Raw genomic sequence first — 24,725 nt, forward strand, 5'->3', positions numbered from 1 at the left:
AATAATCAAACACTGGTCCTGATAGAGATAATGAATCAAGCACTAGCTTTTTTTGCCTTTCCAAATCTCGGTATAAGGCTGCCTGTTCGTATGCGGAAAAGATAATAAAAGACGTAAATCGTAAATGTCTGTCAACGAAGATGAGTTCATGTAATTGACGAGCAAGGCACGATCAACGTACGTTGAGAACAATGAATGCAATCATGATACCAAAGTTCCGCCAATGGTTGTCATAATAGATATTGAATGAGTTCGCAAGAAACGTGTCGACGCTGGACATGCTACAAAAGTTGCAGGCCGTGGTGGCTTCAGGGTTCGTGAGGTATCCGCCATTAGCAGACATATAGCGGTCTAGATATTGTGAACAAGTTGCTCCAGAGGGTGGGTCAACCTCCACAAATTCGATGGCAGCACATTGGATGGATTGACGACCAAGGGCTAGTTAAAGTTTAGTATGCGGTGCATAGTCGACTGCGGGGAAATGAGCTCTTACCTTGACCAAGCAGACCTTCGATGAGATATGTGTACGGTGAGAGACGGTACATCCACTTCCACCAACCCAGCTGGTTGAATGGTTGAACCACACCGTTACTGGTTATCAACATTATGAGTAAGCCAAAGCGACTAATGAGAAGATATAGAAAACTTACAATGTCAACACGAAGGAAAAGGAAGTCGAAAACAGCAGACTCGCAATTTCAATTGATGGTGAAATGGCAGCAATAACGAGGGCGAATGTCGTGTAATACATGGGATACATGATGCCTATCATAAGATAGGTGTATCCAGCTCTGTCACTCGGGTATCCGACCGTCCAGTACCATGTCAAGAAAAGTAATAGAGAACCAACGAAATTCCAAGGCATCTCGATCAAAATGTGAGCGGTGGTGAATGCAGTCCAGCCGTAGGTACGACTTGGTCTTTCCCGAACTTCGTAGATGGAGCGTTTAGCGATGTATTGTCCTTGTAGTTGCCCAGAAAGTGGCACACTGAGGAATGGGACATGAGCGAGATATCGGGATATATAAAAATAAACCCTTACCTTAGAACCAAGGCCATGAAAATTGACTGAAGGACCATCGTTGGTAACAGCAACAGGAGATATTGACATTAAAAACTCACGAAAAGCTTGTTTTGAGTACCTTGCTGAGTAAAGGGAGCTTTCCAAAATGTGAAGCCGATGAACAATCCACCGAAAATATTCAAAGAAAGCTTCGCCACCAAGTAAGTCGGGTTCCTCCAATACGCAGTGTTATTTCTCTTGGCCAATTCCCAAACTTGATAGATCCAAGAAGTCGCGAAATCAGAGGTGAAAGTCGCCTGTACAGCTGGTCTCTTTCGACCCTCCGAATGAATATGTTCTATTTCTTCTTCAAGCCTGCGGGCTTCTGCTGAGTTTTTCCATATTGAATGCCAGTCGAATGCAGAAGTTGCAGTCGCGCCGGCACCGATCACGTCTAACATATATTCGGCCCTTTATGTGATGATCAGTCAATCACAATCTCAGTTAAGGACAATACACGTACGGATTCTCCTCTGGCATACATTGGCGACCGCCATTCCTCTCGAAGTAGTCGATGACGGCAGTTGCGTTGTGTCCAAGATCGCCAAAGTAGACAGTTTCACCTCCTTTCTTGAGTAAAAGCATGCGATCGAAAACCTGGAATAACTCCGCAGAAGGCTAGTGGGAAAGAAGGCATTCAATTGAATACCGGAACCAAGGCTTTATACATAAGGACCATACCTGGTGGATCCTGGGATTAAAAAAAGTTCAGATTTTGTACGGCAACAAGGAAATAGAATGCTTACGTGCAAAGGATAGCTTGACCACGATCCGCAAGTGAACGCAAGAACGCTACAATAGCCCAAGCGCTCTGAGAATCAAGACCAGACGTCGGCTCATCAAGGAATAATAGGAGTTTAGGCTACACGAAAGGTTGTTATGAACTGCGAACAATGGGTATGATAATTTTGATCCTACCTTGGCAGCTAGTTCAACGCCAATTGTTGTCCTTTTACGTTGCTCAACGCCGAGACTACCAATGATAGCATCTGCAAACTCTTCGAGACCACACATTTGCAAGCACTTTTCAACACTAGGCAAGATTCAGCGCCAAGAGATACTGAGAAATCACATAGGGCTCACTAAGCTTCTTTCTCCCTGAGAGGAACAGAAGAAGGCTGACGAAGCTTGGCAGAGAATAATAGAGCTTCTCTAACCGTGCTTTCCGGAAGGTGCGTATCCATCTGTTGAACGTAACCGCTATGTGTGACAGTCAGCGACAACCTACAAAAAAAAAGTGATTGGCACGTACGTCTGACTTTGAAAATCGTGAGGTAACGCTTGACCATTGACGAAACGATCTCCTGTGACGACTCCAATCGTTGTTCTCTGAGCAAGAACATTTAAAAGTGTCGTCTTTCCAGCACCCGACGCTCCCATCAAAGCCGTCAATTTCCCAGGAGCAACATAACCCGAAACATCATCCAATAGCTTCCTGTCAGCTTCACCGTGAATAGGAACAGAATATTTGAGATGTTGCCAAGAGAAGACGTGTGTCATAGGTTTCTCCGACTCGAGTGCTGCTTTTGAATCTTTCTTGTCTGTTTCGGGCAAGACAGCTTTTTCATCGGTAGCCCCTGTTTCTTCATCTTCTGATCGAGGTGCTTTCTTGTTTCCACGGCGGAAGAGAACAGCGGATGTCTCGCGGGAAATTGTAGTGTTCAGCTCGGTAAATAAGAAGTAAATAGCAAAAAATCCGGCACCGAAACCGATAGTGATACCAAGATCCTGATAAACATTATATTAACCGGATTATGGGTACGATGGTGAAACGCCACTCACCCTCCAAACATTGGAGTAGGAGAAGTCGAAAGATAGATCCAGGAATCGATTACCATCAACAATAAGTTGGCCAGGTAAGGCACCAATGGTAGTGCAAACTTGGTTGACTAGAGAAACATTCTCATAACCAGGTCCGTTGGGTACGAGATTGGTGCATTCTCCTCGGAGAGTTCGAAATTCATTGGCCATAATAGCCTCAAATCTGAAAAGTGCTCGTATCGGTATTATGTTTCTATCAATTTTTGATCCTTGACTTACCCGTATCGGGTGGGCTGATAGATGTCAGACGTCAGAAATCAACCATTTCGAATAATTTTTATACTTACATTGATATAAGTGATCCAGCGCAATGCTCCAATTATTGAAGGTTTTGGGATGGTATAACCTTTCACGGGATATCAGTACACAACCACCACGTAATGAATGAATTAAATACCGGTGTATATGGTCATGGCCAGAATGGAGACTCCAGCGAAAGTTTGGGCCCAGTCATCGGTAGCAAAAAGCGAGGCGATCGCTCGGAACCAACCCTTCATTGTAAGGGAACTTGTGAACAAGAATAACAGGAAAATGCTATATTTCCATCAGATAAATCTGAAAAAGAACGCGGAAAAGGTACTTGCAAGAATTGAGCCTAACGTTTATTAGTAATGAAACCGGCCTTGAAAAGGAGAAATACTCACTCCACTGGTTTGAAGTCCAGACAAGAAATAGATAAGAATTCCGAATATCGTTATGTTGACGAACATGATGGGGATATCAACTATCGTAAGCGCGAGGGCATCAGTGAATGGGTGGTATAGTGCACCACGTTGGTGGCGAAGGACAATAGGTCGTTGAGCAAACAGAGTCGGTATTTCGGCCATGGCGGCGAAAGCACAAAAGAGAAGAGCGCTGTAGAAAGCGACGAAGATGAGCTCTAAGAAAGACATCTCCGATGGTCGAAAGGCAACCCACTAGAAAAGATCTCCTCCACGAGAAAAGAATGCACCAGTTGTCTCCGGCATGTCATAAAAAACACTTCCAACGATGAGACCCTGAAAGATGAAAGAACTGCGAAATGAATGAGATACATACAATATATGATGCATTTTCAGACATACCATAAAGCCATTATACTCATAGCCATATTGCCCCGGACTATCTGAGCTCTGCGACGCGTTACCGCCACAATTTGTTGAGATACACTCAACAAATACGGACTTCATGGAATAGTTGGTGTATGTGAAAGTCTTAACAGAGACGAAGACGTACCTTCTTTTATTAGCACGTTTTGCAACTTCCTTCCGGGCACTTTGTCTGTACGCATTTGCGCGTTCAGGTTTACCCACAAACTCATTCATGTAATCCTGGATTTCTCGACGATTTTGCTTCCCGAGATCAGAGTCCGTAAAATACTGGGCAAATTCTTCCGCCGTTCGAGGTAGGCGTGTAACACCTGATCTTGGAGTACGACTGTCAGGATCCGTGACAGCTACTAGAAAATCTGCGGTGGTTTGTCGATTAGCGGGTTCGTATCTGGACAGAAATTTTTAGTCCAGTTGATCAGTACTACCGATGCAGCCCAAAGCTCACCCCATGCCAATAAAATACTGTCTTGCTTGGTCGGCAGGGCCGAAATATGCCATTTTACCCTCAAAGATGACACAGACTTTGTCAAAGTGCTTGTAGAGGGGTTCGCCCGCTTGGTAGAGTGAGACCATATTCGTGGTGCGGAAAGTGTCTGTCGCTATCCGAATGGCTTGAACAAACTCCAATGCGGTTGAAGAATCGAGACCACGAGTGGAGCTACAAGCAAACTCATTAGCTGCGGTAATTTGGATTTTAGTCATAGTGAATTACTCACTTGTCCCAAGCGCCGATACAGCTGCGCGCAGCTAGGGATTCGGCAATAGAAACACGCTTCTTCTCACCGCCACTTACACCACGTAACAGGTGGTCGCCTACAGGTGTTTTCCGTGCATGTCGCAGCCCAAACACCGTGGTAAGCACATCGGTCGTCCAATTCACAAATTCGCTTCGAGTTTCGCCAGTTCGTTGACGTGGGGTACGCGTGGTAGCCGCAAATTTGATGGTTTGTTCGACAGTCAGGCTGGGGAAGTGAATATCATCTTCAGGGCAGTATTGAACGTCTCCCCGATAATGACGGAACAGTTCGTTGGGGGTGAGTGAATCGTAGTGGACGTCGCCCTCAACGGCGTGGTATTCCTGTCTTCTGTTGGCGAGTGTTTTGAGGAACGTTGAGCAGCCTGACCCTGGCCTTCCCAATACGACTAGAACAAAAAGACTAAGTTAGCGTGACATCACACTACACAAACCAGCCACACGCACGCAACATTTCCCCCGGCCTCACGACGCCTTCGAAACCATTTAGAATATCTCGCAAAGGCGGATGTCGGAGTCGTTGGATGGAGCTGATATAATTGACTGGATTCAGTATTGAACCCAAGGTCTTCGCATACGAGGCTGATACACCGAGCCCTGTGACGCGAAGATTTCTGAAGACAACTCCGAGTTCCCTAGGTTTGAAGTCATTCTCCTCCCGCCTGTCGAAGCAGTCAAGACAAGACGACGTGTAATTTAGAAAAAAGGACGTACTTGTGCAAGATTTTACGAAGTGTCCTTTCAAGATCGAACGGTTTACCATCCTTTATTCCAATCGTGGAGACCGTGTCAGTGCTTGCCGTATCCAGAGTCAGCTCACGCGCGGAGCGGGATTGGCGTCTCAGGGACTGTTCTAACTCGTCGACTCCTTCTGGATCGAAGAAACCAACATCTACGATGGACGCCCTTCGGCGACGAGGCGAAAATTTCGGCGCTTCTAAAGGTTGAGACTCCTCATCGTCTAGAAGAGTAGGGGTTTTGGATTGGGATATGGATTGAGTTCCCTCGGGCGCGTCCCCAGGCGATAGGGACATTTTTGAAGGTGGGAGTGGTAGGGTAGGCGATGCGATGAATCCACGGACTTGGGCCGATGTTATAAGTTACTTATAGAAAATATATTGTTCATTTGCTGACACCACGGAGCCATCATCGCCACAGTTCTGATTCACCGGCTTGTGCTGACTCTGACTCGGACGCGAACGCATATCAAAGTGAAATTTAAAGTCTTCGGCCCTTTGAGCGCCGCACCACGTCATTACTTCAGCTTCTGCGTCGACAAAACCGGAGTTTTATCATCATCGGCGGCCGCAAATGTGCTGACTTTTTCCGGGTGACTCAGTCAACAACGTTGCCGCGTCCTCGATTTAATTACTCCCACATGTTTTACTCACTGCACCAAGAAACTCGATGATGTCCATTTCAAGTTAGTGAGCAAGGCTAGTCACTAAAACCCAACTCCCCAGTCATCGGAAGCAAAAGCAAACCCAGTCGCGAAGAAGCCGGATCCGCAGATCATAAAAGCATGTACGGTAGACAAAAATAGAATTGTCCGTTGATCGATAACTTACTAACTTACTGGCTGATCATAAATGTCTTGGGGACAATCAATTCCACTGGCCGGTCTTTTATTCTTGGGTCAGCTGTAAGTAGAAGGCTGTAGGAGATGATGTTAATCGGACAACGTGAGGTTCTCCCAAGGTGATTATGATTACGAGTGCACAATCACCACTTGCCGAATCAAGCGGAGGGTCTTCGATATGATTACCATCACTTTTCCCCACAGACTGCCTCTGTTTCTGGACCGAAGTATCTTACGTCTCCCCCTTGGCATCATGCCGCACCACTATCTCAACGGATATGCCGCATTTCAGCATGGTCATCGGAGTACCGGTCTACATACTTAACGTCTAAACTAAATCCAATTTTCAGCGCCGCACCGCCAATGCCAGGGAGAGCTGCTTGACTCGAAGTCCGAAACGTCTCGGTCCGAAAGTACTTGCTTGGAATCCTTGTGGTGAAATGACTCTTATAATCGTCCCGACAAATACGGGGGCCGCTCCACTTAACATTTCCTCCCTTTGTCCTGAGTCAAAAAATTCAGCTGTCTTCGAAGGCCAGCCTCAAATCTTGTCTCGATCTACCATCCACATGAGACACGAAAACATCAGGTTATCGTCGTTGTAGCCAATCGTATTCAACTTTTACGACAGCTTTAGGATTTACTAAAGATACAAAGTGGGAAGTACTCTAACTGTATCCTACTAAGGTTCGAGCCCCAGATGAAGGAAGAAACTTTCCTTGGGATTAGTTGTCGTATTTTTGTTCTGAATGAAATTCAAAAATCTGTGATTATTAAAAATGTGTTCTAATTTTTCCTCAGTCTCGTCGGTGTCTTGTCGCCCCACTCTGTTCGTAAGCTTACTTGCGTCAGCCAGACGACTATGGCAGCCGAATATAAAATTGGCTTCTTGGCTTCAAGCATCGACTCGGATGCGACGTATTTGTCATGATCAGGAATACAATATTGCCAAGTATGATTCTGGTTTAAATTTATGCAAATTACGGTGCAAAAAAGGCGTTATCCACGCCAACCACCTACGGCATATACAATCGCGCATACAACGAACAATCAGTCAGGCTCACCAGCTGGTTTTATTCGATTATAACCGCCTCTCCACCGCAAGAGAATAATGTGTCTGAGGCAGTATGCTTATCATAATCAAAGCCGGGGCCATGAACGGTACTGGATAGGAGCCCCCGGCACAATGAGAGCCAGGAGACTCACCAAAAGAGTAACTTCAATACAGTCCCACAGCCTGGAAACGGTAACATGGAAAAGGAGAGGATATGCGGGAGTATGCGGGTCGAACACAGAGGAAGATGATCGAAAAAAAAGGGGAAGGAGTAGTGAGTCTGTTGTCAGTAATGATGTTAACGATAACCAACGCAGTGGTTGTACGCAATATAATCGGGCGTTTCCTATTGCAAGACGAAGACCAGTACTTGGACATACCTATGTCCAAAATACACTTCCACGGGCATTAGAACCCTCTCTTTTTCATTTCTTCGGGATTGCATCCTACCTCTACAGACATTCACCGTCAAGACAAAGTTCGTTTCTCGTTCGCCTGAAATACCGATTCCACCTTTTTGCACACTTTCAAAGATGTCAAACAACTCTTTCCCATTATGGGTAACTTAGTTCATCACCTCTTGATACCCTCTTGACACTCACATTGTATGGGGCTGTATCAGTCCCTCCGAACGTTCTTTTTAAATCGTCTTGAAGCTTTTTGTCAGTTCTGTCAGTCCACTGCCACGTTCGCGTTCTCTCTACTCAATCCATTCTAGGCATCTCTTCAACCTGTCGAATACTAGTCAAATCTGAGCAACAATCCTCTATAGAATCTGAACAAAGAAAATTCTCTCCCGTAAGTGAACTAAATTTAATGCTTCAAAACTAGTATTCATCCACGGTTGTCGATTATGACGGCGCTACAGTGTTGTTGCTGGGCAGTGACTCTCAAGTGATGATCAGGAATGACGTTCATCCAAACCCAACCCGACCAGAGATAGGATTCTAACAAAGCACTGCAGAAGAGTAGAGTGGATTCAGTAATGGATGATGCTGTTTGATGTCAAATCCCATGTCTAAGCGATAAACTTAGTTACTTCTCGAATGTGCGTCTAACTCGCAGCAATCGCCACTCACCCCCGCGGACTTCACGGATTTTACACCACCACATCTCGCGAAACCATGAAGGAGGAAGAAGCAACGTTCAAACAATAAGTCTATTCGCATGACATACCTCACGGGATGCCCATGTCAGTTGGAACGTTCAAGGTGACAGCGGAGGTGATAAATTCATATTTATGCATTATGGGTTACAGAACAACACAAGAAGTTAAGAAGAGAACATGCGACTGCACCTAATTTGGGGGGGCGGGAGGAGATATCTACAGGGTAAGGTTATATTCGTACTCATTGCTTGTATTCTGCGCAATCCAGAGAACCACTGCGGAAAGCATAAGGGCCACACTCTGCGACACGTTTGCATACCCGTAGTAGGTGAACTGAGGAGGATAACCCATCAAAATATACTTCAAAATCAAAACCGTCTATGCCAATGTCAGTCGTTAATGTCAAAAAGAGGAAAGGTGACCGAACATACCACACTCCCAGCAAGACCGCCCGCCATCAAAGCAAAGCCGATGAACAAGACTAGCCTAGCTCTCCATACCGCTCTCGAATCACCAAACCCTTCTTCCCCTCTGACTCTATCCTTGTCAATCATGTTTATCACCAGGTACCCCAGCAATGAACAAATCCCGGGTATCCAATCGACAAAGGTGACATGCACAGGAGGTTCGTCCTCCCACTTGGATTTCGCATGAGCTGACAAGACAGCTGCGTCCAAGAATGTCCAATTAGCCAAAGCAAACTATATCAAAAGAATTCAATCAGTGAAGTCGTTCGCAGAGCAGCATGAATGGCCTACCAGGGCACCAGCGAGATACACTCCGACCGTCCTCCGATGTTTCCCAAGGGTCACATTGGGACAAGGGTTGTGGCAAACCCTGCGGGGGTCGTAGTCGGCTCTAGGCAAAGACATGTCGTAGGATTTCCACCTGGGTTGCTGTTCGTGGAATATGCTGCTGGAGGTGACTGCGGTAATGCGGCAAAGAACGTTTGCTTAGCTTCGTGGGAATAATATCCAAAAGAAGAAGCGCACCTGTTCGCAACCCTTCCTCCCAGAGGCTGCTCACTACAGGGGAAGTATAATCCACTTTGACTTCAGTCTCTACGTGAACGTTGATTTCTATGGGTCGAGTATAAGGCTTATCTGTCCCTTGAGACCAGAGAAATGACATCCTAGATAGGTCTCTAGAGGTAGAAAATCGTTGGTGCTGCCTAAGATCGAGTCGGACAAATGGGTGGTGGATGCAGGGATGGGGAAGAGTGGTAGAGAAGATAAGGGGTTAGTGTCGTGTTCCTTGCTATTCGTCGCCATTACATAGCTCGTGGGCCGATGATGATCTGTGGGTGCCGCTGTCAAAGATTGTTGTGCACAGTTGTTGTCCGGTTGTTCCATTTATGATCCCTTCTCGGTGACAGCACGAGTCCAGATTCAAGTTCAGGATTTTAATTAATATTTTGCTGCGTCATTTGAAGTTTCGGATGAATTGAAGGAGCAATATATCATATGCCTTGGCACGGTACTAGAACAACTAATTTGTCAACAGAAGATCAAAAGATATATCATATCAATCAAGAGCTACGCGACTGCGAGACTCAGCGCAGCACAGTGAGAGGGAAGACAGGCGGCGTCACAGCTTAACATGCTCAATAGCAATCTTTGCACCCATTTCACAGCCAACGTCTCGCGCGTCCTGCTGACTTTGCAAGCTTTCCATCAAAGAAGCTAATTCATTGATAGAATTCTTCCACGATAACAGCTTCTCGCACAGTAACAACTTTCTCCTAGCACTCATTCAAATCGACAGAGATGTTTCATTTCGCTAGAACCAGAACTCCAAAGCCAAATCAGGTACCATTACCCATTAAACCTTTTCATTGCTTCAAAACCGTCCCATGCCTTACCACCCCACTGAGACCGGGTATCGTCTGGAACGGAGTCCAATTGAAAAGGTCGCTAGAGTCAGCGGTGATATATTTGCCTGTTAATGATTTTCTCGAGTTAGCATTCATCTAACCGGAAGGAGGTGTTTCCCCAGGAGCGCTCACCAGAACTAAATCCATCGGCGTAGCTGAGAAGTCGAGTTTTAAAATAAAACACTCTTCGAACTATGGATGTCACTTACAGGCGGAATCTTCCATTAGGAAGAACAGTAACACATGGTCCTTCGGCTTGGCCCCATCCCGCGAAGTCACCAGTTTGGACAAAAGAGTATGGTCCAGTTAATGAAGTAGCAACGGCATGTTCAATATGCTTTTTCCCATTAGACTCCGCCTTGGTAAATATATGATATTGATTACTATAAATTTCAACTATAAGTAATCGAGTTATGAGACAATTTGTCGACTTACTTGTGGAACAGCGGGAAAGTGTCGATATACCCGAGCCCAGCGTTGGAAATTCCAGACATTCGGACTGGACCAGACCATGATCTCAAGGTCGAATCGCTGGCGGTAAAAACATAAGGAAGGAATGGGCCAAAACTTCCAGTTGAGAGTGACACAATGATGTTGAGCTTGCCGGTCCGAGGATCCTTGAAAAATTCCTGAAAAAAATGTTTCAGTCGGACAGTAGTAGAATGGACATGACGATAAACTTACCGGCGCCCAGGTATTTACTGGTGTTATGACCGAAGATGCTGTTGATATCGTCGCAAGCCTTGTCCAGTTGATTAGGTTTGAACTGCTCTACAAAAGCCGCATAAGTATCAACACCATCAATCAACACCATCGCGAATAGTATTGGCGAGTCGAAACAGATCAACATACAGCTATGGCAAAGTTTGTTCCCGTCCAGTCGGTTGTATCTTAACAAGAAACCTTGACGACTGTTTCACCATTTGATAACAGCAACAGACGTACAGGCGATGTAGTAATTCCCACTGTAATGCTTCATCAATGTGATCGCTCGCCATACGCATATAAGTACACATACTCGGTATGCAAAATGACACTAGGGTCCCGAATAAGACCCGATGGCGGGGTATATGTTGGTCCTTTTAACAACCTGAAATCCGTTCCGTCATCCGAGGTATAAACGTAGAGGTTGGATTCAGATGAAGAAGTGAAGGCGGTGAAAACATAGGGAGCAGACACGGCCCGTTTAAACATCTCCATCGATAATTCTGGGCTTGTAGAGGTCACGTTGCCTAGAGCAGGCATAGCGAGACTCTGAGTGCACATTGCACTAAAAAGTAGAGCCAAAGTGCCGAATCTGAAACCGAACATTCTGGTAGAGATTTGCAGGATGATATGTCAAGTAGGCCATTTTGCGTTGCTGGCTCTCCTTATATCCAGGAATAGGAGAAATTGCGGGAATACTAGAGAAGCAGTGTGTAGTATGGTGAGAGCGTCTTGTGATGATGAAAACGGGCCGTTTAGAGTACACCTATACATCCACGCGCCGAGTCAGAAGCAGCTCTGTCCGTAGTAGCATGATCACGTCAAATAGTGTAACGAAGTGACGGAGTAAAGACTGGGAACACAGGAGAAGGATTCAGGTCCTCACGACTCCTCAGGAACTGGATTACTGGAAGAGGTAGATTTTTTACCACAGGACTCAGCCACGTGACATAAATTAGCAGGCACCTGACAAACGCGTCGAGGAACCAGAGCGATTATCAACCATGCCAGATGAAGTATAGCAATTAGGTGATGCAATCCCCTGCAAGTCTCAACTGTTCATTCCAAATTATTCTATCAACTTCAAGGATTTTTCCTTTGCTATCATGTATCACTGAACGCTGGATGCACTCCATCACAAAAGTCCTTGCCTCCTTTCTTCTCATACGGGTCCCGTGTGCGCCATCTCTCCCTGGCAGCTTAGTCGAATAACCGTTATCTATGTGGGCCTCCTGACATGAGGTCTTGATGAGACGTATTAATGGTGGGTCCCCGGTGATCTTCATTTAATATCCCTTGGCAATCACTTTGGCAACTGTTTCTCTAATAACAGAATCCTCTGTGCACATGTGCAGATCATAAGGAGAACTACCGGATCAATTTCTCAGAATCAACCTACCAGCATGCCGAAAGTCCTCCTCGGACATGATTACAATAACCTGAATATCGGAAAGATTGAATATAAGGGGATTTGTTTTCAAAAGATTCTTTTCACTGTGAATCGCTAAGGCCGAGTGGATACCGAGGAATGAATGGTCATCTTGTATTCTCATGGACCCACAGGGTTTTATTGTAACAAACACGGTTCCATTTGATGATTTGCCTTCATTTCAATGGTTTGACTATCCCCGTTATTCTATTATGGGCGCAGATTCATCTTGACCGAGAAAATATAGATTAGCCCTTGTTCAGAGAAAGAACAAGGGCAGTTACGGTAGTTCCGAAAGGATGAGCCTAGCGGAGGCGAAAAAGTGGCTTTATTTCTATTTATCGTGCCTGTGTATTGTACTTTGTATTTTCGGGGAGTTCCAAAATTAATCAAGGTTCGAGAGAGATCCTTACGTTATTATATACCTACTATTTTGATGTTTATCATGTAAGGATGACGGACAGAATGTATGTAGTCTGTCTGTAGTTGAAACCAAGCCGGTCCGACCAACAGCGTGGCATATCGAGATAACCTTTTATTACTACTTCGTTTTGAGACCAGATGGAAGAGGAGATCCAAACATTTGTGGCAGATTGTGGGTGTATGAGCTCGAAGATTTCAAGAATCATTACTGTGGCGAAGCACACACGTTGTATGAGGCAAGCGACGAATGAAAACCTCTCGTGGCTCATTATCAACCGCGGGAAATGTAACTTAGATATAAATGTTGGCAGAATCTGTCATTGCTACGAACGCGACTTTAGTGGTACTACGCCACGATACATACAGTGGTTCTTGTAACGCCCAAGTCATACCTATGCATGGGTATTAACGAGTATGAGTCAGAAAATCTATTCGATAAGATGCACCAAGCAACAATGGTCATTGAACGTACTGGTATAGATGGATGTTACTTCTAGGGAGACCTTCCTAAATTCTCTGCGGATCACAATAAATGAGAGAGTAAGAAATAAGAAGTCTCCCGGGGACGTGAAGTTCACCGTCGCAAGCATCCTACCTTAGAAAGAACGCATAAAAACGAACACAAGTTACACGAAGGCCGAGAGCGGTACCTTCAGGTAGTGACCCCGTGTAAGTACTTGGCAGATCTGTTCAACTGATCTGGCAAAGCCTCACCAGTTCTGCAAATTTGGCGGGTGCAAGTGCTGAAGAGGACCAATGACGATGTTACCAATCGAGGACCAATGAACCCTCCAACAGCCGAAACCCAGTCGTCACCACAAGGGTGATCGCTGTGTGGCTTCACTTTCCCTTCAGTCAATGGGCTGAGGCTGGAGGCTAGAGTCATGTACATACTTGTCCCGAGACCCAAGTAACTAATCACCGTCGGAAGTTCCCCCGGATTAATTTGGGCTGTGATGGCGATCACAAATTGGTATCACCGGGCAGCACCAGGATGATCATGAGTTACCGGTTTGGATTTGAGGGTAGCTCGGTGTAAGTGAGATGTTGAACCCAAGCGTGTGGAATGTCGGCTCGAGTTGAATGGAGAGCGAGTAGGGGAGGTGGCCGTGGTATGAACCATGTGGCGTTTCAGGTTGTTATCATCAAATCAAAATTCTGAGAAAGTAACGTCCCTGATCATGACGGGACCAAGTAAATGAAAACGAATATGGTGCGCATGGTTACGGGGACAAGAAATGCCTTGGTTTGTTTTCTTCTGATCATCTCAAGAGATATTCAGTTATCCGCAAAATTTGTGATGGACTGCAGGTGCCCCAGACGGGTGTATGGAGAGACGTGGCACTGTCTCACGCGGTCATATGAAATGAGTATGGCATCGTGGGACGTAAGAGCGCCGTATCAGAATGAATGGAACCGTGGCAAAGGTGGTTCTGGCATTAGATGATGTGATTCGAACCGAACAAGGAATATGGGAGATAAACAATCTGCCATTTTGGGACACAAGCTAGCAGCCGGATTGGGAAGGCAGTCCCTCCACCGCTGCAACGTGTTGTATAGTATAAAAGACAAGGCATCAGTAAGTTCAGTACATTTACTCTTCCCACTTGTCGGTGACAACCGTTCCATAGCGGCTGAGGTGAGTTCTATATCTCTGATGAAGACGGAGTTACTGATGAGAGGCGCTGCAGCGTGTCCTGCTATACCCCAAATCTTGAGCAGTCTACGGGGTCCTTACTAGAAGACGCGATTCAGATCTCTTTCTAAAAACACTTCATCTATATACGGTATAAAGACCTGCCTCAGCCACTACCCCATCTTTTCACCCTTGGACCAACATGCCTGCTTACAACCACATTGCAAATCGTCGAAGGCGCTCTTCCGCCATGGTTTATGGTGTGTTATTTGCTCCTTACAGTCACCATACCGCTCACCAGCTCGCAGGTCTAACTCCCGCGAGACCAGGAGTTTACGGTGCCGGTCTTCCGTTGCCCTCACAGAAGCCCGTCATGTTCGCCCCAAATGTTACTCCAGTAACCTACGTGGAACCTGAAGATGGGGATGATGGAAATCCTCCTTCTCCTTCCTCAACGTTGTTCCCACCATCAGAGGCTCCTTCTACCGGCCCCACTCGTCGTCGGGCACCTCCTGGCAAGCGCAGGTCACTTGGCTATATTCCACGCCCACCCAACGCCTTCATGCTCTTCCGAGCAGACTTCGTTCGTCAAAAACATGTTCCTGGTTCGATTGAAACGAACCACGGCTCTCTTTCCAAAATAATTGGTATGTAATTTCCTCCATGCAACATTCTTTCGATTTTACCATCGTGTCAGGTAATTGCTGGAGGGCCCTGCCCCTTGAAGAAAAACGCGTTTGGGAGGTAAAAGCAAAGCAAGCCAAAGCTGAGCACAAGGCGAAGTATCCCAACTATCGCTTCCGACCGGTTCACAACAAGAACAAAGATAAGAAGAAAGATAAAGTTCAACCAACGATGGAGGATGAGCGCCGTTGCGAAGAGGTGGCGCAACTTCTCCTTGAAGGCAAGAAAGGAGAAGAACTAGCTGATGCGTTACGAAGACTGGACAGTGTCCGCACTCAAACACCTGTAATGCAGCCCGGGCTTCTTTATGCCCATCGCCGCTCTTCTTCCGTTCCCCTGCCAAGTGATTATTACAGTCCATATGGACACGTCACGATCCCTCCTCCGCCATTCTTGGCAACTCGGCCTCCGTCTCCGATTGCACGCCAACAACGACTAACCTTCGGACAGCAGCGTCGTCCATCAAGTGCCGGGCCCGTATTTTTCCGCTCCTCCTGGGGGCAAAATCAACCGATCAATACATCGTTCTTGAATAATGATCCTTCTCCTCTTCCTGAGCCGGATCCCACTCTCTACAATAGCTTCAGCACCTTCAATTTCCGCACCTCTTTTCCTGATCATGACGAACAACCACCTCCTTACAACGTTAGTGAACTGATGGCCACCTTACCTCCACACGAACAACAATCCCACGATTCCCAGCTTGCTTTGGGGCCACTCGAACCTTTGGCACCGGAGGATATACTTTCGCGCATGTATACAAACAATTCCACACCGCCCGAATCTAATAACAATACTTCCGATGTACCGGACCTCGACATGACCAGCTGGTTTTCTTCGTCTTTGCAACAAAGCCCGGGACTTCCTTCATCTCACGCGTCCACGACCTCCGAATCTCCGCAGCCATTTGACGGAATGCTTCCTCTTCCCGTCTTCGCCCCTCAGCCAATGCATCCTGATCAGACTCCGACCAGTGCAATGTTCGGCAATGTTGAATCAATTGTTACTGTTGATTGGCCTGGTCATCCCATGGAATACGAGGAACACGGCCTCGGTTATCAACCCGACGACGGGAACTGTGCTGATGGGTCAAAATTTTCCTTCAGCCATTTTGATTTCGGCGACTATGTGAAGAATGGAGTTTGATCCTTATTTATCTGATGAACCTTTTTTCTTGGTCAAGGCGGTATTGTCACTTCCTTTCCAGAGTTTAGCAATACCGATATCTGGTCGTCATTGCGAGTAAATCTTTTTAATCAAGTACTGACTTTCCACGTCTGTTCTCATCTGTTATTACTTCATTTTTATCACGCCTTGCCACTGCCCCATTGTAGCCATACTTACGTTCTTGATCTGATTCCCGCTTGTGTAGCCTATTCCCGCCCCTCTCCGTTCTTGATGATTGATACACCATTCTATTTATCGTTCTCGATACATTACCTCTGTATTTCTGTCGATTTGTGAATATATAAGCCGCTCTCATCCCACCGTTGAAAGTTGAACTACAGAGGATGACTCGAGATTGACGAATACTGTTTACGAGCCTGTTCGGATGCAACGGTTTCGAAACCGCATGTCGATTTCACACACGTGCTTGAGATGGCTAAGGTTAAAATTGTGTATGTCACGGCTCCCAGAAGTCATCGTGCGACTGCTTTCCGAGATAAGCGAAAGTCATATGGAACCTGGTTTGAGCAAGTAGATTTTACATTTTGATTATTGAAATCATATAAACTCGACTACCCCACATGTCGTTACATAAATGTATACATATTATATTCAAATAGACATAGGTGTACTGCTTAGGCAGTTTTTTTCCGCTTCGAGATGGGGTACATAGCAGATATAAAGTAATCGTAGTAATTCACATGACTATGTTGCCAGTCATGGGTCCCTGTCCTGATAAGTTATAACGCAGATTTACCACATGGATAAAGGAACTATCGTTCTATTGGAGTTTTAAGAGATCGCAAACCAGGAAGTTATTTCAACACTCTATGTTAACAGCTTCCTGGATTTAGATTTTTATATAAAGTGATTTTGAGGGAGTAGTTCTCGAAATATGCCAATTGTCACGCTTTAGGTCATGTGGTTAGTCGAGTTTATATGATTTCAACCTTAGTCTTAGTAGAAGCCATCAGCCAAAGAAAACATTGGAGAGGAGACTAGACTATAGTAGACAATACTGTAGTAGGAGATTTCAATGTGAAAGTCGCCAACTATGAGCGACAACACTGAGGCGGGCACGCCAACGGAACGGTTACGGCGGTGCTATTCAGGAGACGCGCGTCTCCTTACACAATGTTAAATACTGCTTATTGTTTGAATTTGTTGCAAAAACAGTGGACATACTCAATTGATTTACGACGCGATATATGAGGTATGTAGTGGTAGAGGGTTCCGGGATCGCTGGAACGTTACCGGACACTCAGTACTCAACCCCTGTCGGTTTCAAACCCGCGTGGTTTTAAAACCGTGGGTACTAAATCGGGATTGAAACCGCAGCTACCGCAGGGCCTTGATTTGCATATCGCGGACCCGTGATCTTGATCATGATACACAACCATTTCGAATGTTGGATAGCTTAGGATAGCTTTTGAGTCTTTCGACCAACGTTTGACCAAGTGCGATTGCAAATGATCAAAAAGAGAAGAAGTCCCAGATCGCGCTTAATAAGCAGTACTACGCCAAGCTTGATCGGGATTGTCCGCCGCAAGTTGTGATCAATGTTGCATAGAAGCAATGATGATGCTCAACCGCGGTGTTCAACATCCAGCTTCCAGAACTTTCAAACATGACGACGAGGTTCAATCATCACCATGAAAAGATAGTAGCAATGCTACTTTCATCCAGAAGCTGCAATTTCTCACGTAACCATCTTTTTAAGGTGACTTCGACTTCGCCGCAGTGGTTTCGCCCCCCTTTATCAACTTCTTTTCGAGCCCTCGACCCGGATACCTCAAAGGATCTTTCAGGGGGTTGACCGTTGGATGGTATTGAATGAGGAATCTGGATAGCCTCCTGGGGGATTTGTAGCTTCGGACACTTTGCTATGGCAAGGCGGACGATAGTCTCATGACCTACTATGGCCTCATCAAGACTCAAAATTAGGCTCGGAGAAGTTATTGCCGCCCTCAATCAAAATACTTCGGATACTCTACCTTTCAAAGAGGTGTTATCTCGGCCTCAGACTGAGTTAATTCAAGAGCATCGTGGATGGTCTTCGCTTCGATAGACCGGCCCAGTGGACATGTCATCTAGGTTTACCTGCACACGGATTACACACTCCTAGGGTGTTCTAGACTGTTACAGCGTACCCACTATCCCGTGTGAACCGTCAAGCTAATGAACAGCGTTTACAAGTAATACTTGTACCGCGACACAAAAATCCTATTATTTTAAGGGTAAAAATTGTAGTAAAGGAAAAGGCCAGATTTATTCGCAACTGGACATGTAATGCTTGCAAGATAACGGCAAAATAACAGTTGTTCCTACAATGACGAAAGGATCGACAGCATCCGCATCCATGATGGACCGGACTTCTTCGCCGTCTAAGATTCGCAAGCCAGGTTGAAACCGAGGCATCGTTCCTAATTTTTGAACGCCGGGGCGTCCATTATCCGTTTCCCTCGGTTTTCGCCAACCCGTATCCGATAAAATGGACTCGAAAGCTACATTGTCTGCAAAATTGGCAAAGCTCCTCCCTTCCAGCAACTAACGCCTGCCTGCCACGATATAAGTGCTTGTTTCGACGAATCAACTAGTTGAGGCTGTCAATATCTGGCTCCTTTCTCCTTGACAACTAACCTGTCGTAAGTCGGCAACCCGTGGTGACGATGAAGGCCGAAACATCTTTTCGATATCTACAACTTCAAGTCCGAGGACGGAAAGCTCACGTTTCCAGTTTCTATGTTCTATGATTGTGTAAAAAACGCGGTATCCCTTACAGGCATTCTATTATACAGTTGGAGATGTTAAAGAAGGAAGATACGATGCATATTAATTATTCCCCTTGGTGATGTCACGACATATATTCTAAATCCTTTGTTAATGGAAAAAATGTACCTCGGCCATAGTCGTTCAGGAGACATGACGATGCTTTTAGACATTTAATTCTCCATATATCTTCGGTTGGAAATGACACGGTAACATGATCTTATCATTCCTTCCATGTCCGAGGCTTTTAAATTTCTCTCTTTAGTGTAGATAACTCCTCGTAAAGAAAGCACTCGGTTATAGCTTCTTACTCGTAGGGCGGAGTAAATGTACACCGGCTTGAAACCAGCAGGAAACCGACTCCGTCACCGAGAAACCCGCACAAAATTCAGGCCTGCTGATACAGACCGTATTGCTAACCCACCTATTATTCAGCCGCAAAAATCTCCTTGGCTGACACAAGCCAATGCGTTCATCAAGGGTTCTTGCTGATTATTGATATATATCCTATTCATCCTTATGTCGCCGTATCGCTCAAACCATCGGAAATTCAGAAGGGTATTAAGTGGAGATATTTTGTTGCCCCAAGCGGTTCAGGCCAATCCTCAGAACTTTATATTCGTTGTATTCCCGAATTCTCAATAAAAAAAGGGTCGACGTTATCGAAGTCGCCTGCATATGTCGAAGATTTCCTTTTTTATTTTTAGCAGTCCAGGATGGGTAATACCGGGGCACCTAAGTGTTACATCAATTCGCTGATGACCACCACTCCCCCCCGTTCAGGTTGACGATTGCAGTTACAAATTATTTCCTGTTTAGCCCTGGTCACGCATAAAGATTTCACCTGAGTATTTCCATCGGTGGAATGCACATGTTCATGGCGCCAAATTATTTCCGATCTGTGGAGTTGAGATTACTGTGGTCACGGCGTGCCGTTGCTCAACGTCAGCAGCCATGGAGGCTGACCCTAAAACCCATATTTCCGGCGCCGAAATTTTGTTTGGGGGATAACGCAGTCCAGGTCAACTTCGGCACTTTGAACTTGTTCACTTGGAAGTTGCTGTGAATGCTATGAACGTTGATCAGTTCTGTAGATCGTCATTGCTCGATCCATGGCCAAAGAGGAAGAAATTTGCTTAACCCACATGGGGCTAACGCATTCTCTGTACTTCCGCTAGGCAACTGAAATGGAACTTCTTGATCTCAGGCACGCCGACCTTGCTGAGGGTACTACAGATTACCGTATGTGTGACCTGCCTAAGAGTATATAACATGGCATTCTGGTGCGAGGAAGATAACTCTTATTTGGATTCTCTTAAGCATCTCAAATGCGTTCTTTGACTTTTTTTGCTCTGATTGCTTCCGTTCTTGCGGCCACGGTCACTGCTGTGCCTCTGGTATGTTAGATCTTTGAATCCTTCTATTTTGCCCTTCGTTTACCCTACCCGTAGGAGAACTCGAATCTCCCCGGTCGTGATGTAGACTTGGAGACGTCAGCTACTGTTGGTTTATTTTTCTCTCCGGCGCCTTATCTATTTAATCACATTCGTGCCCTCAGCCTGGTGCCCCTGGTTGGAAGCGCAGTGAACAGGGTCCAGGCGCTCCTGGGTGGAAGCGCAGTGAACAAGGTCCCGGTGCTCCAGGGTGGAAGCGCAAAGAACAAGGTCCAGGTGCTCCAGGGTGGAAACGCGAAGAACAAGGTCCAGGTGCTCCTGGATGGAAGCGCAAAGAGCAAGGTCCGGGTGCTCCTGGTTGGAAACGCAGTGAACAAGGTCCAGGCGCTCCGGGGTGGAAGCGTAAGGAACAGGGTCCTGGTGCTCCTGGTTGGAAGCGCACTGAGGACACTCCTGCCTAAAAACGCAGTAAAGAATAGGGTACACCTGTTGGAGAGTAAAGAAGAGGGGGCTCATGGTGGAGATGCTAAGCGGTAGAGGGTTCTCTGTAGACGTAGAGGTCCTACTGATTGGAGAACGTATCTGAATATGACGTTTTAACTATTCTCTGAACTCGATCGCTATACATTGGATGTAGCAAAAGCGTACGATTTTATTGAAGGGTGCACTTACCTATATCCACAGTGGTACGTCAATCGTTCCACCTTGGTCTTCTGACGATGCTGGGGATCGAGACGTTCATTATACCTGAATCTATTTTTAATGTGCGAGTGAGAAAAGGTTTCATATCTTCGGTATTCGAGCTACTTGCTTGATGCACGAGAAATAGTAAGGAACAGAGACCCTGGTTCAAGCAGTGAACCCATTGAGCTCTTAGCTCACGAAGCCCCCAATGACTAGCGCGTTCCTACTACAAGTAACCTACTACCTTTTTCACCGTAGATTGCTGTAGGTCGTTGAGTTCTCTTCAATCATGGCTGTAAGTAAGAGACAACGGCCGACGGCAACATTTTGCCCTGTCGAGGCGACCATATGACTTTGTAAGCCCTGGAACTTGCATCTACCTCCTACGCCTGGAGACCTTCTCTATTTTTAGCCATGGATATATATATAGCAAAAAGATACAATGTGTAGTTGGTTCTTTCTTTCGTCTCTCCTTGACAGTATACCTCGCGTCTAGTGTATTCATGTATTCATCGCGTCCCCGCATCGTGAGGTCGTCTCAGAATACGATGTCCTGTCAGACCTATTGGCTGAGATCTGACCGCAAATTAAACGCCCTAGCCTGTTGTTAACCCTATGGGGTCAACGAGCGGCGGCGCTCGCTGCCTTTAAAAATTCTGGAAACAGTCTTCGTCAGAATCGTGATTGTCCTGGTCAGGCGTTAGATGGACGTAAATAAGAATCTAGCGAAAACGCGTTGTTCAGTAACAGTTAGGCCTGTGTTAATAAAAATTTAATGGCAGCGGAGTATTTTACGAGTATTTTGCTGTACTTCCATTGAGGAAGCATTTGTGTTGGCAAATTCACCTCAAAGGCGACTGGGTGTTGAACCAGAACGGATGAAGTCGCCCAAGGGGGCGTTGAGTCACTGGGTTGTGCAAAAAAATATCACGTGACGCTTGAATTTTAGAAATATGACACGGTAGACTCGAATCCCTTACTGTAATCTTCTCCCGCTCCCACAAATCATGTCGATTGACCTTAGCCTAGATCGCCTACAACACGCAACACAATATCTTCCTACATATACCCGACCGACTTGCCATGTGGCTGGCACTAACGGTAAAGGCAGTGTTACTGCTATCATCATGTCCATTCTTCGTTCTACGTCACCAGCGTTGAATATTGGTAGATATAATAGCCCACACCTCATTAAATTGACCGACTGCATCATTATAAATGATGAGGTCGTCGATGACGATCTGTACAATTCAGTCCGATCGGAGGTTGAACGTGTCAACGTCGAACACGACACCCAACTCACCAATTTCGAGCTCCTCACCCTCACTGCCTTGCAAATTTTTGAACGCGCTCAGGTCGACGTTGCCGTAGTCGAAGTCGGTATGGGTGGACGATTGGACGCGACAAATATAATTCCCGATGACGCTATCTTAGTATCGGCCCTGACCAACGTTGACCTCGATCATCAGGCTTTTTTAGGCTCGACAGTTTCTGCCATCGCAACGGAGAAAATCGGGATCGCTAGGCGTGGAAAGCCCTTTGTCATTGGGCCACAGAAACATCATGAAGTGGTGGAAGTTGGTCAGAAAATCCTTTTGGAAAATGGAAGTGAACGGGTTCCACTCCTTTCCGTTCGCGAGCTAGGAGTCTTACCACCGCTCCGTTTTTCCCTCAGTCTATCCGAATTCCACCCACCACCGGAAAACAAAATCGCAATTTCGTTCCCCTCTTTCCCGGACCCAATTACGGCGGATTTACCTCTTCGTGGAGATCACCAGCTCGAGAATGTTGCGACTGCATTGACAGTGATTTCCGCTCTGCTTAACAAACGCCTTCCAAACGCCAATTTTGCCGAGCTTTTGACGCCGTCTGCAATCTGCCGTGGGATCAGCCGCATACATTGGAAGGGTCGTCTCTCCTTCGGCAGATTGTCAAGTCCCAAGCCTCTACCTGTCCTTATCGACGGTGCCCACAATTCAGCTTCCGCCACAGCACTTGCAAAATATATTTCCCAAATTCTTTCTACCTCCACCGATCCAACTATCGACCTTTCATATATCCTTGCTCTGTCTAACTCACCCCCAAAAACCCCGCACGACGTGCTATCCTTGATTTTGCCATTAAACTTACCTGACGAACTCAAAGAGCGCATCAAACTTCACATTGCATTGCTATCTTTCTCTCCACCAGATGGAATGCCATGGATTAGGATCGTTCCTCCTTTGGAGATGGCCGACGTTGTCAGCAAACTGATTCCTGGTGTCGATATGTGGATCGCAGCTGAGGACACGCAACCGAACAAGTCCCTGTCTGCAGCTGTAGAGTGGGTGGCGAATCGCACCCAAGATGCAGGTTTGGTCATTGTTGCTGGCAGCCTTTACCTGGTCTCCGATTTTTACCGCGCTTATGGTAGAAGCTTACCACAAGGCAATGTAAGTCCCTTTAATCGTGCTGAAACTGATGACTGGTCCTTACGAGTGTTCTTCAGCTTTCTCCCGTTTTAAAAGTCGATCCACATGTTTAACATAAATTCGGGTAATCTTATGTACAGTGTCTATCTCTCCCTTTTGATGTTAACTTCCGATCATTGGTACGGAAGTATTATCGTGCTCATAGCAGTATCCCCAAATTGATACTTGTGACTCATTTTTGTATTTGCTCAGGTTCGGCTGAGAAAGAGATAGTGTGCTGCATAAGTGACGCATGTTTGTGTTATTATCTTTACTTCCCACCTCTGAAGTGTTGGAGATTCCCACCTATACCGATCATCCTGATATCAACATAGACCACTTTCTTATGGCAATTTATCGTAAAGGCGCGTTGGAGTGCATGACTGCTTACCTCATTGGAGATAAATGGCATTATTCGATGACCAGGGATAGATTGTGGCGCTGCTGGAGGGATTTTCGTGGAAGAACGAACAGTCCAATGCTTATCACTGCCACCGGACGAATTATTGTGGCGCAAATATGAACTCCTATCAATGAACAATGAATTGTGGAATCCAGTCGAAGACACGTTCATCGAACAAACTCAATTCTCATTCAGTAACCTTATGCTCCAGCGGACAGAAATATATTTGGCTCCGTAAAAGGGATTATAAGAAACCGGGGATGGCTATACTCAATTGAGGTCCAAAAATTCAAGGGTTCAGAGTGTTTGATTTCATATATAGCAATTTGTAGAGCAACATTAAACCTGTACATGAGGTCGACAGCTTGCATCTGATGTAACTTATACTATGTAGTGGGTTTCCTGAGATAATGAACACCCAGCCCTCGTCCGGGGTGGTTTTAGGAAGTTTCGGAGCGTAAAATTGCCGCTTCACGCTCAAAGGATGATCTGTCCATGTCAAACTTGAAGCTTGAAGCGTGAATGCATAATGTACAGTGAGTGTTAGGTGCAAGCTTTTTTTTGTTTGCTTGGAACACATGACGTTACATCAACTGTGATATATGTGATATGTGACATCCAGTACGAGATCAACGTGG

The 24,725-nt window shown here is 45.9% G+C and overlaps 7 protein-coding genes across 7 annotated transcripts; 3 read left to right on the top strand and 4 right to left on the bottom strand.

Annotated features, from left to right (window-relative positions):
• Positions 1-35: 35 nt before the first annotated feature.
• AGABI2DRAFT_187123 (hypothetical protein) lies at positions 36-5,763 on the bottom strand (the record flags this gene model as incomplete). The annotated part of the gene is made up of 25 exons (XM_006463496.1): positions 36-128; positions 182-438; positions 494-591; positions 651-989; positions 1,043-1,068; positions 1,123-1,474; positions 1,527-1,681; positions 1,740-1,744; positions 1,829-1,925; positions 1,982-2,096; positions 2,147-2,263; positions 2,316-2,791; positions 2,846-3,040; positions 3,172-3,230; positions 3,282-3,418; positions 3,503-3,506; positions 3,534-3,739; positions 3,803-3,898; positions 3,949-4,047; positions 4,100-4,363; positions 4,421-4,633; positions 4,692-5,118; positions 5,177-5,391; positions 5,444-5,635; positions 5,681-5,763. The coding sequence occupies 25 exons, from the start codon at positions 5,761-5,763 to the stop codon at positions 36-38; spliced, it is 4,320 nt and encodes a 1,439-aa protein (XP_006463559.1).
• A 2,814-nt stretch (positions 5,764-8,577) lies between these two features.
• On the bottom strand, positions 8,578-9,784 carry AGABI2DRAFT_137927 (hypothetical protein). The gene is made up of 4 exons (XM_006463497.1): positions 9,463-9,784; positions 9,229-9,395; positions 8,902-9,171; positions 8,578-8,848 (listed from the first exon to the last, which is right to left on the bottom strand). The coding sequence occupies exons 2-4, from the start codon at positions 9,340-9,342 to the stop codon at positions 8,687-8,689; spliced, it is 546 nt and encodes a 181-aa protein (XP_006463560.1). The 5' UTR covers positions 9,343-9,395; positions 9,463-9,784; the 3' UTR covers positions 8,578-8,686.
• A 501-nt stretch (positions 9,785-10,285) lies between these two features.
• On the bottom strand, positions 10,286-11,654 carry AGABI2DRAFT_208425 (hypothetical protein; the record flags this gene model as incomplete). The annotated part of the gene is made up of 8 exons (XM_006463498.1): positions 10,286-10,408; positions 10,476-10,498; positions 10,553-10,726; positions 10,779-10,972; positions 11,028-11,114; positions 11,196-11,233; positions 11,289-11,308; positions 11,362-11,654. The coding sequence occupies 8 exons, from the start codon at positions 11,652-11,654 to the stop codon at positions 10,302-10,304; spliced, it is 936 nt and encodes a 311-aa protein (XP_006463561.1). The 3' UTR covers positions 10,286-10,301.
• Positions 11,655-13,148: 1,494 nt separating this feature from the next.
• Positions 13,149-13,995, bottom strand: AGABI2DRAFT_194351 (hypothetical protein). Its single transcript, XM_006463499.1, has 6 exons — positions 13,910-13,995; positions 13,795-13,851; positions 13,615-13,743; positions 13,496-13,550; positions 13,373-13,416; positions 13,149-13,292 (listed from the first exon to the last, which is right to left on the bottom strand). Coding segments are annotated over exons 2-6 (330 nt in total). The 5' UTR covers positions 13,796-13,851; positions 13,910-13,995; the 3' UTR covers positions 13,149-13,191.
• Positions 13,996-14,505: 510 nt separating this feature from the next.
• Positions 14,506-16,707, top strand: AGABI2DRAFT_225428 (hypothetical protein). The gene is made up of 4 exons (XM_006463500.1): positions 14,506-14,539; positions 14,592-14,796; positions 14,845-15,183; positions 15,234-16,707. Exons 2-4 carry the CDS (start codon positions 14,739-14,741, stop codon positions 16,364-16,366), a joined length of 1,530 nt encoding a protein of 509 aa, XP_006463563.1. The 5' UTR covers positions 14,506-14,539; positions 14,592-14,738; the 3' UTR covers positions 16,367-16,707.
• Positions 16,708-20,464: 3,757 nt separating this feature from the next.
• Positions 20,465-21,223, top strand: AGABI2DRAFT_194352 (hypothetical protein). Its single transcript, XM_006463501.1, has 3 exons — positions 20,465-20,553; positions 20,608-20,658; positions 20,715-21,223. The coding sequence occupies exons 1-3, from the start codon at positions 20,485-20,487 to the stop codon at positions 21,009-21,011; spliced, it is 417 nt and encodes a 138-aa protein (XP_006463564.1). The 5' UTR covers positions 20,465-20,484; the 3' UTR covers positions 21,012-21,223.
• Positions 21,224-22,215: 992 nt separating this feature from the next.
• Positions 22,216-23,891, top strand: AGABI2DRAFT_187126 (hypothetical protein). Its single transcript, XM_006463502.1, has 2 exons — positions 22,216-23,666; positions 23,723-23,891. Exons 1-2 carry the CDS (start codon positions 22,242-22,244, stop codon positions 23,756-23,758), a joined length of 1,461 nt encoding a protein of 486 aa, XP_006463565.1. The 5' UTR covers positions 22,216-22,241; the 3' UTR covers positions 23,759-23,891.
• The last annotated feature ends 834 nt before the right edge of the window (positions 23,892-24,725 follow it).

This window comes from Agaricus bisporus (assembly GCF_000300575.1).
Source record: "Agaricus bisporus var. bisporus H97 unplaced genomic scaffold AGABI2scaffold_8, whole genome shotgun sequence".
Taxonomy (NCBI): Eukaryota; Fungi; Basidiomycota; class Agaricomycetes; order Agaricales; family Agaricaceae; genus Agaricus; species Agaricus bisporus.

Excerpts from the sequence above, each read along its gene's own strand:
- AGABI2DRAFT_137927 (XM_006463497.1), bottom strand. The coding sequence starts at position 9,342 with ATGTCTTTGCCTAGAGCCGACTACGACCCCCGCAGGGTTTGCCACAAC. Across the intron at positions 9,172-9,228 it reads TGTATCTCGCTGGTGCCCTG|TTTGCTTTGGCTAATTGGAC; the intron begins GTAGGCCATTCA and ends CTTTTGATATAG. Across the intron at positions 8,849-8,901 it reads GCGGTCTTGCTGGGAGTGTG|ACGGTTTTGATTTTGAAGTA; the intron begins GTATGTTCGGTC and ends ACATTGGCATAG.
- AGABI2DRAFT_194352 (XM_006463501.1), top strand. The coding sequence starts at position 20,485 with ATGCGTTCTTTGACTTTTTTTGCTCTGATTGCTTCCGTTCTTGCGGCC. Across the intron at positions 20,554-20,607 it reads CGGTCACTGCTGTGCCTCTG|GAGAACTCGAATCTCCCCGG; the intron begins GTATGTTAGATC and ends CCCTACCCGTAG. Across the intron at positions 20,659-20,714 it reads ACTTGGAGACGTCAGCTACT|CCTGGTGCCCCTGGTTGGAA; the intron begins GTTGGTTTATTT and ends TCGTGCCCTCAG.
- AGABI2DRAFT_187126 (XM_006463502.1), top strand. The coding sequence starts at position 22,242 with ATGTCGATTGACCTTAGCCTAGATCGCCTACAACACGCAACACAATAT. Across the intron at positions 23,667-23,722 it reads GAAGCTTACCACAAGGCAAT|CTTTCTCCCGTTTTAAAAGT; the intron begins GTAAGTCCCTTT and ends AGTGTTCTTCAG.
- AGABI2DRAFT_194351 (XM_006463499.1), bottom strand. Across the intron at positions 13,551-13,614 it reads CCGCCAAATTTGCAGAACTG|GTACCGCTCTCGGCCTTCGT; the intron begins GTGAGGCTTTGC and ends CACTACCTGAAG. Across the intron at positions 13,417-13,495 it reads TTTTATGCGTTCTTTCTAAG|AGAATTTAGGAAGGTCTCCC; the intron begins GTAGGATGCTTG and ends TGTGATCCGCAG.
- AGABI2DRAFT_225428 (XM_006463500.1), top strand. The coding sequence starts at position 14,739 with ATGCCTGCTTACAACCACATTGCAAATCGTCGAAGGCGCTCTTCCGCC. Across the intron at positions 14,797-14,844 it reads CTCTTCCGCCATGGTTTATG|GTCTAACTCCCGCGAGACCA; the intron begins GTGTGTTATTTG and ends ACCAGCTCGCAG. Across the intron at positions 15,184-15,233 it reads CTCTCTTTCCAAAATAATTG|GTAATTGCTGGAGGGCCCTG; the intron begins GTATGTAATTTC and ends CCATCGTGTCAG.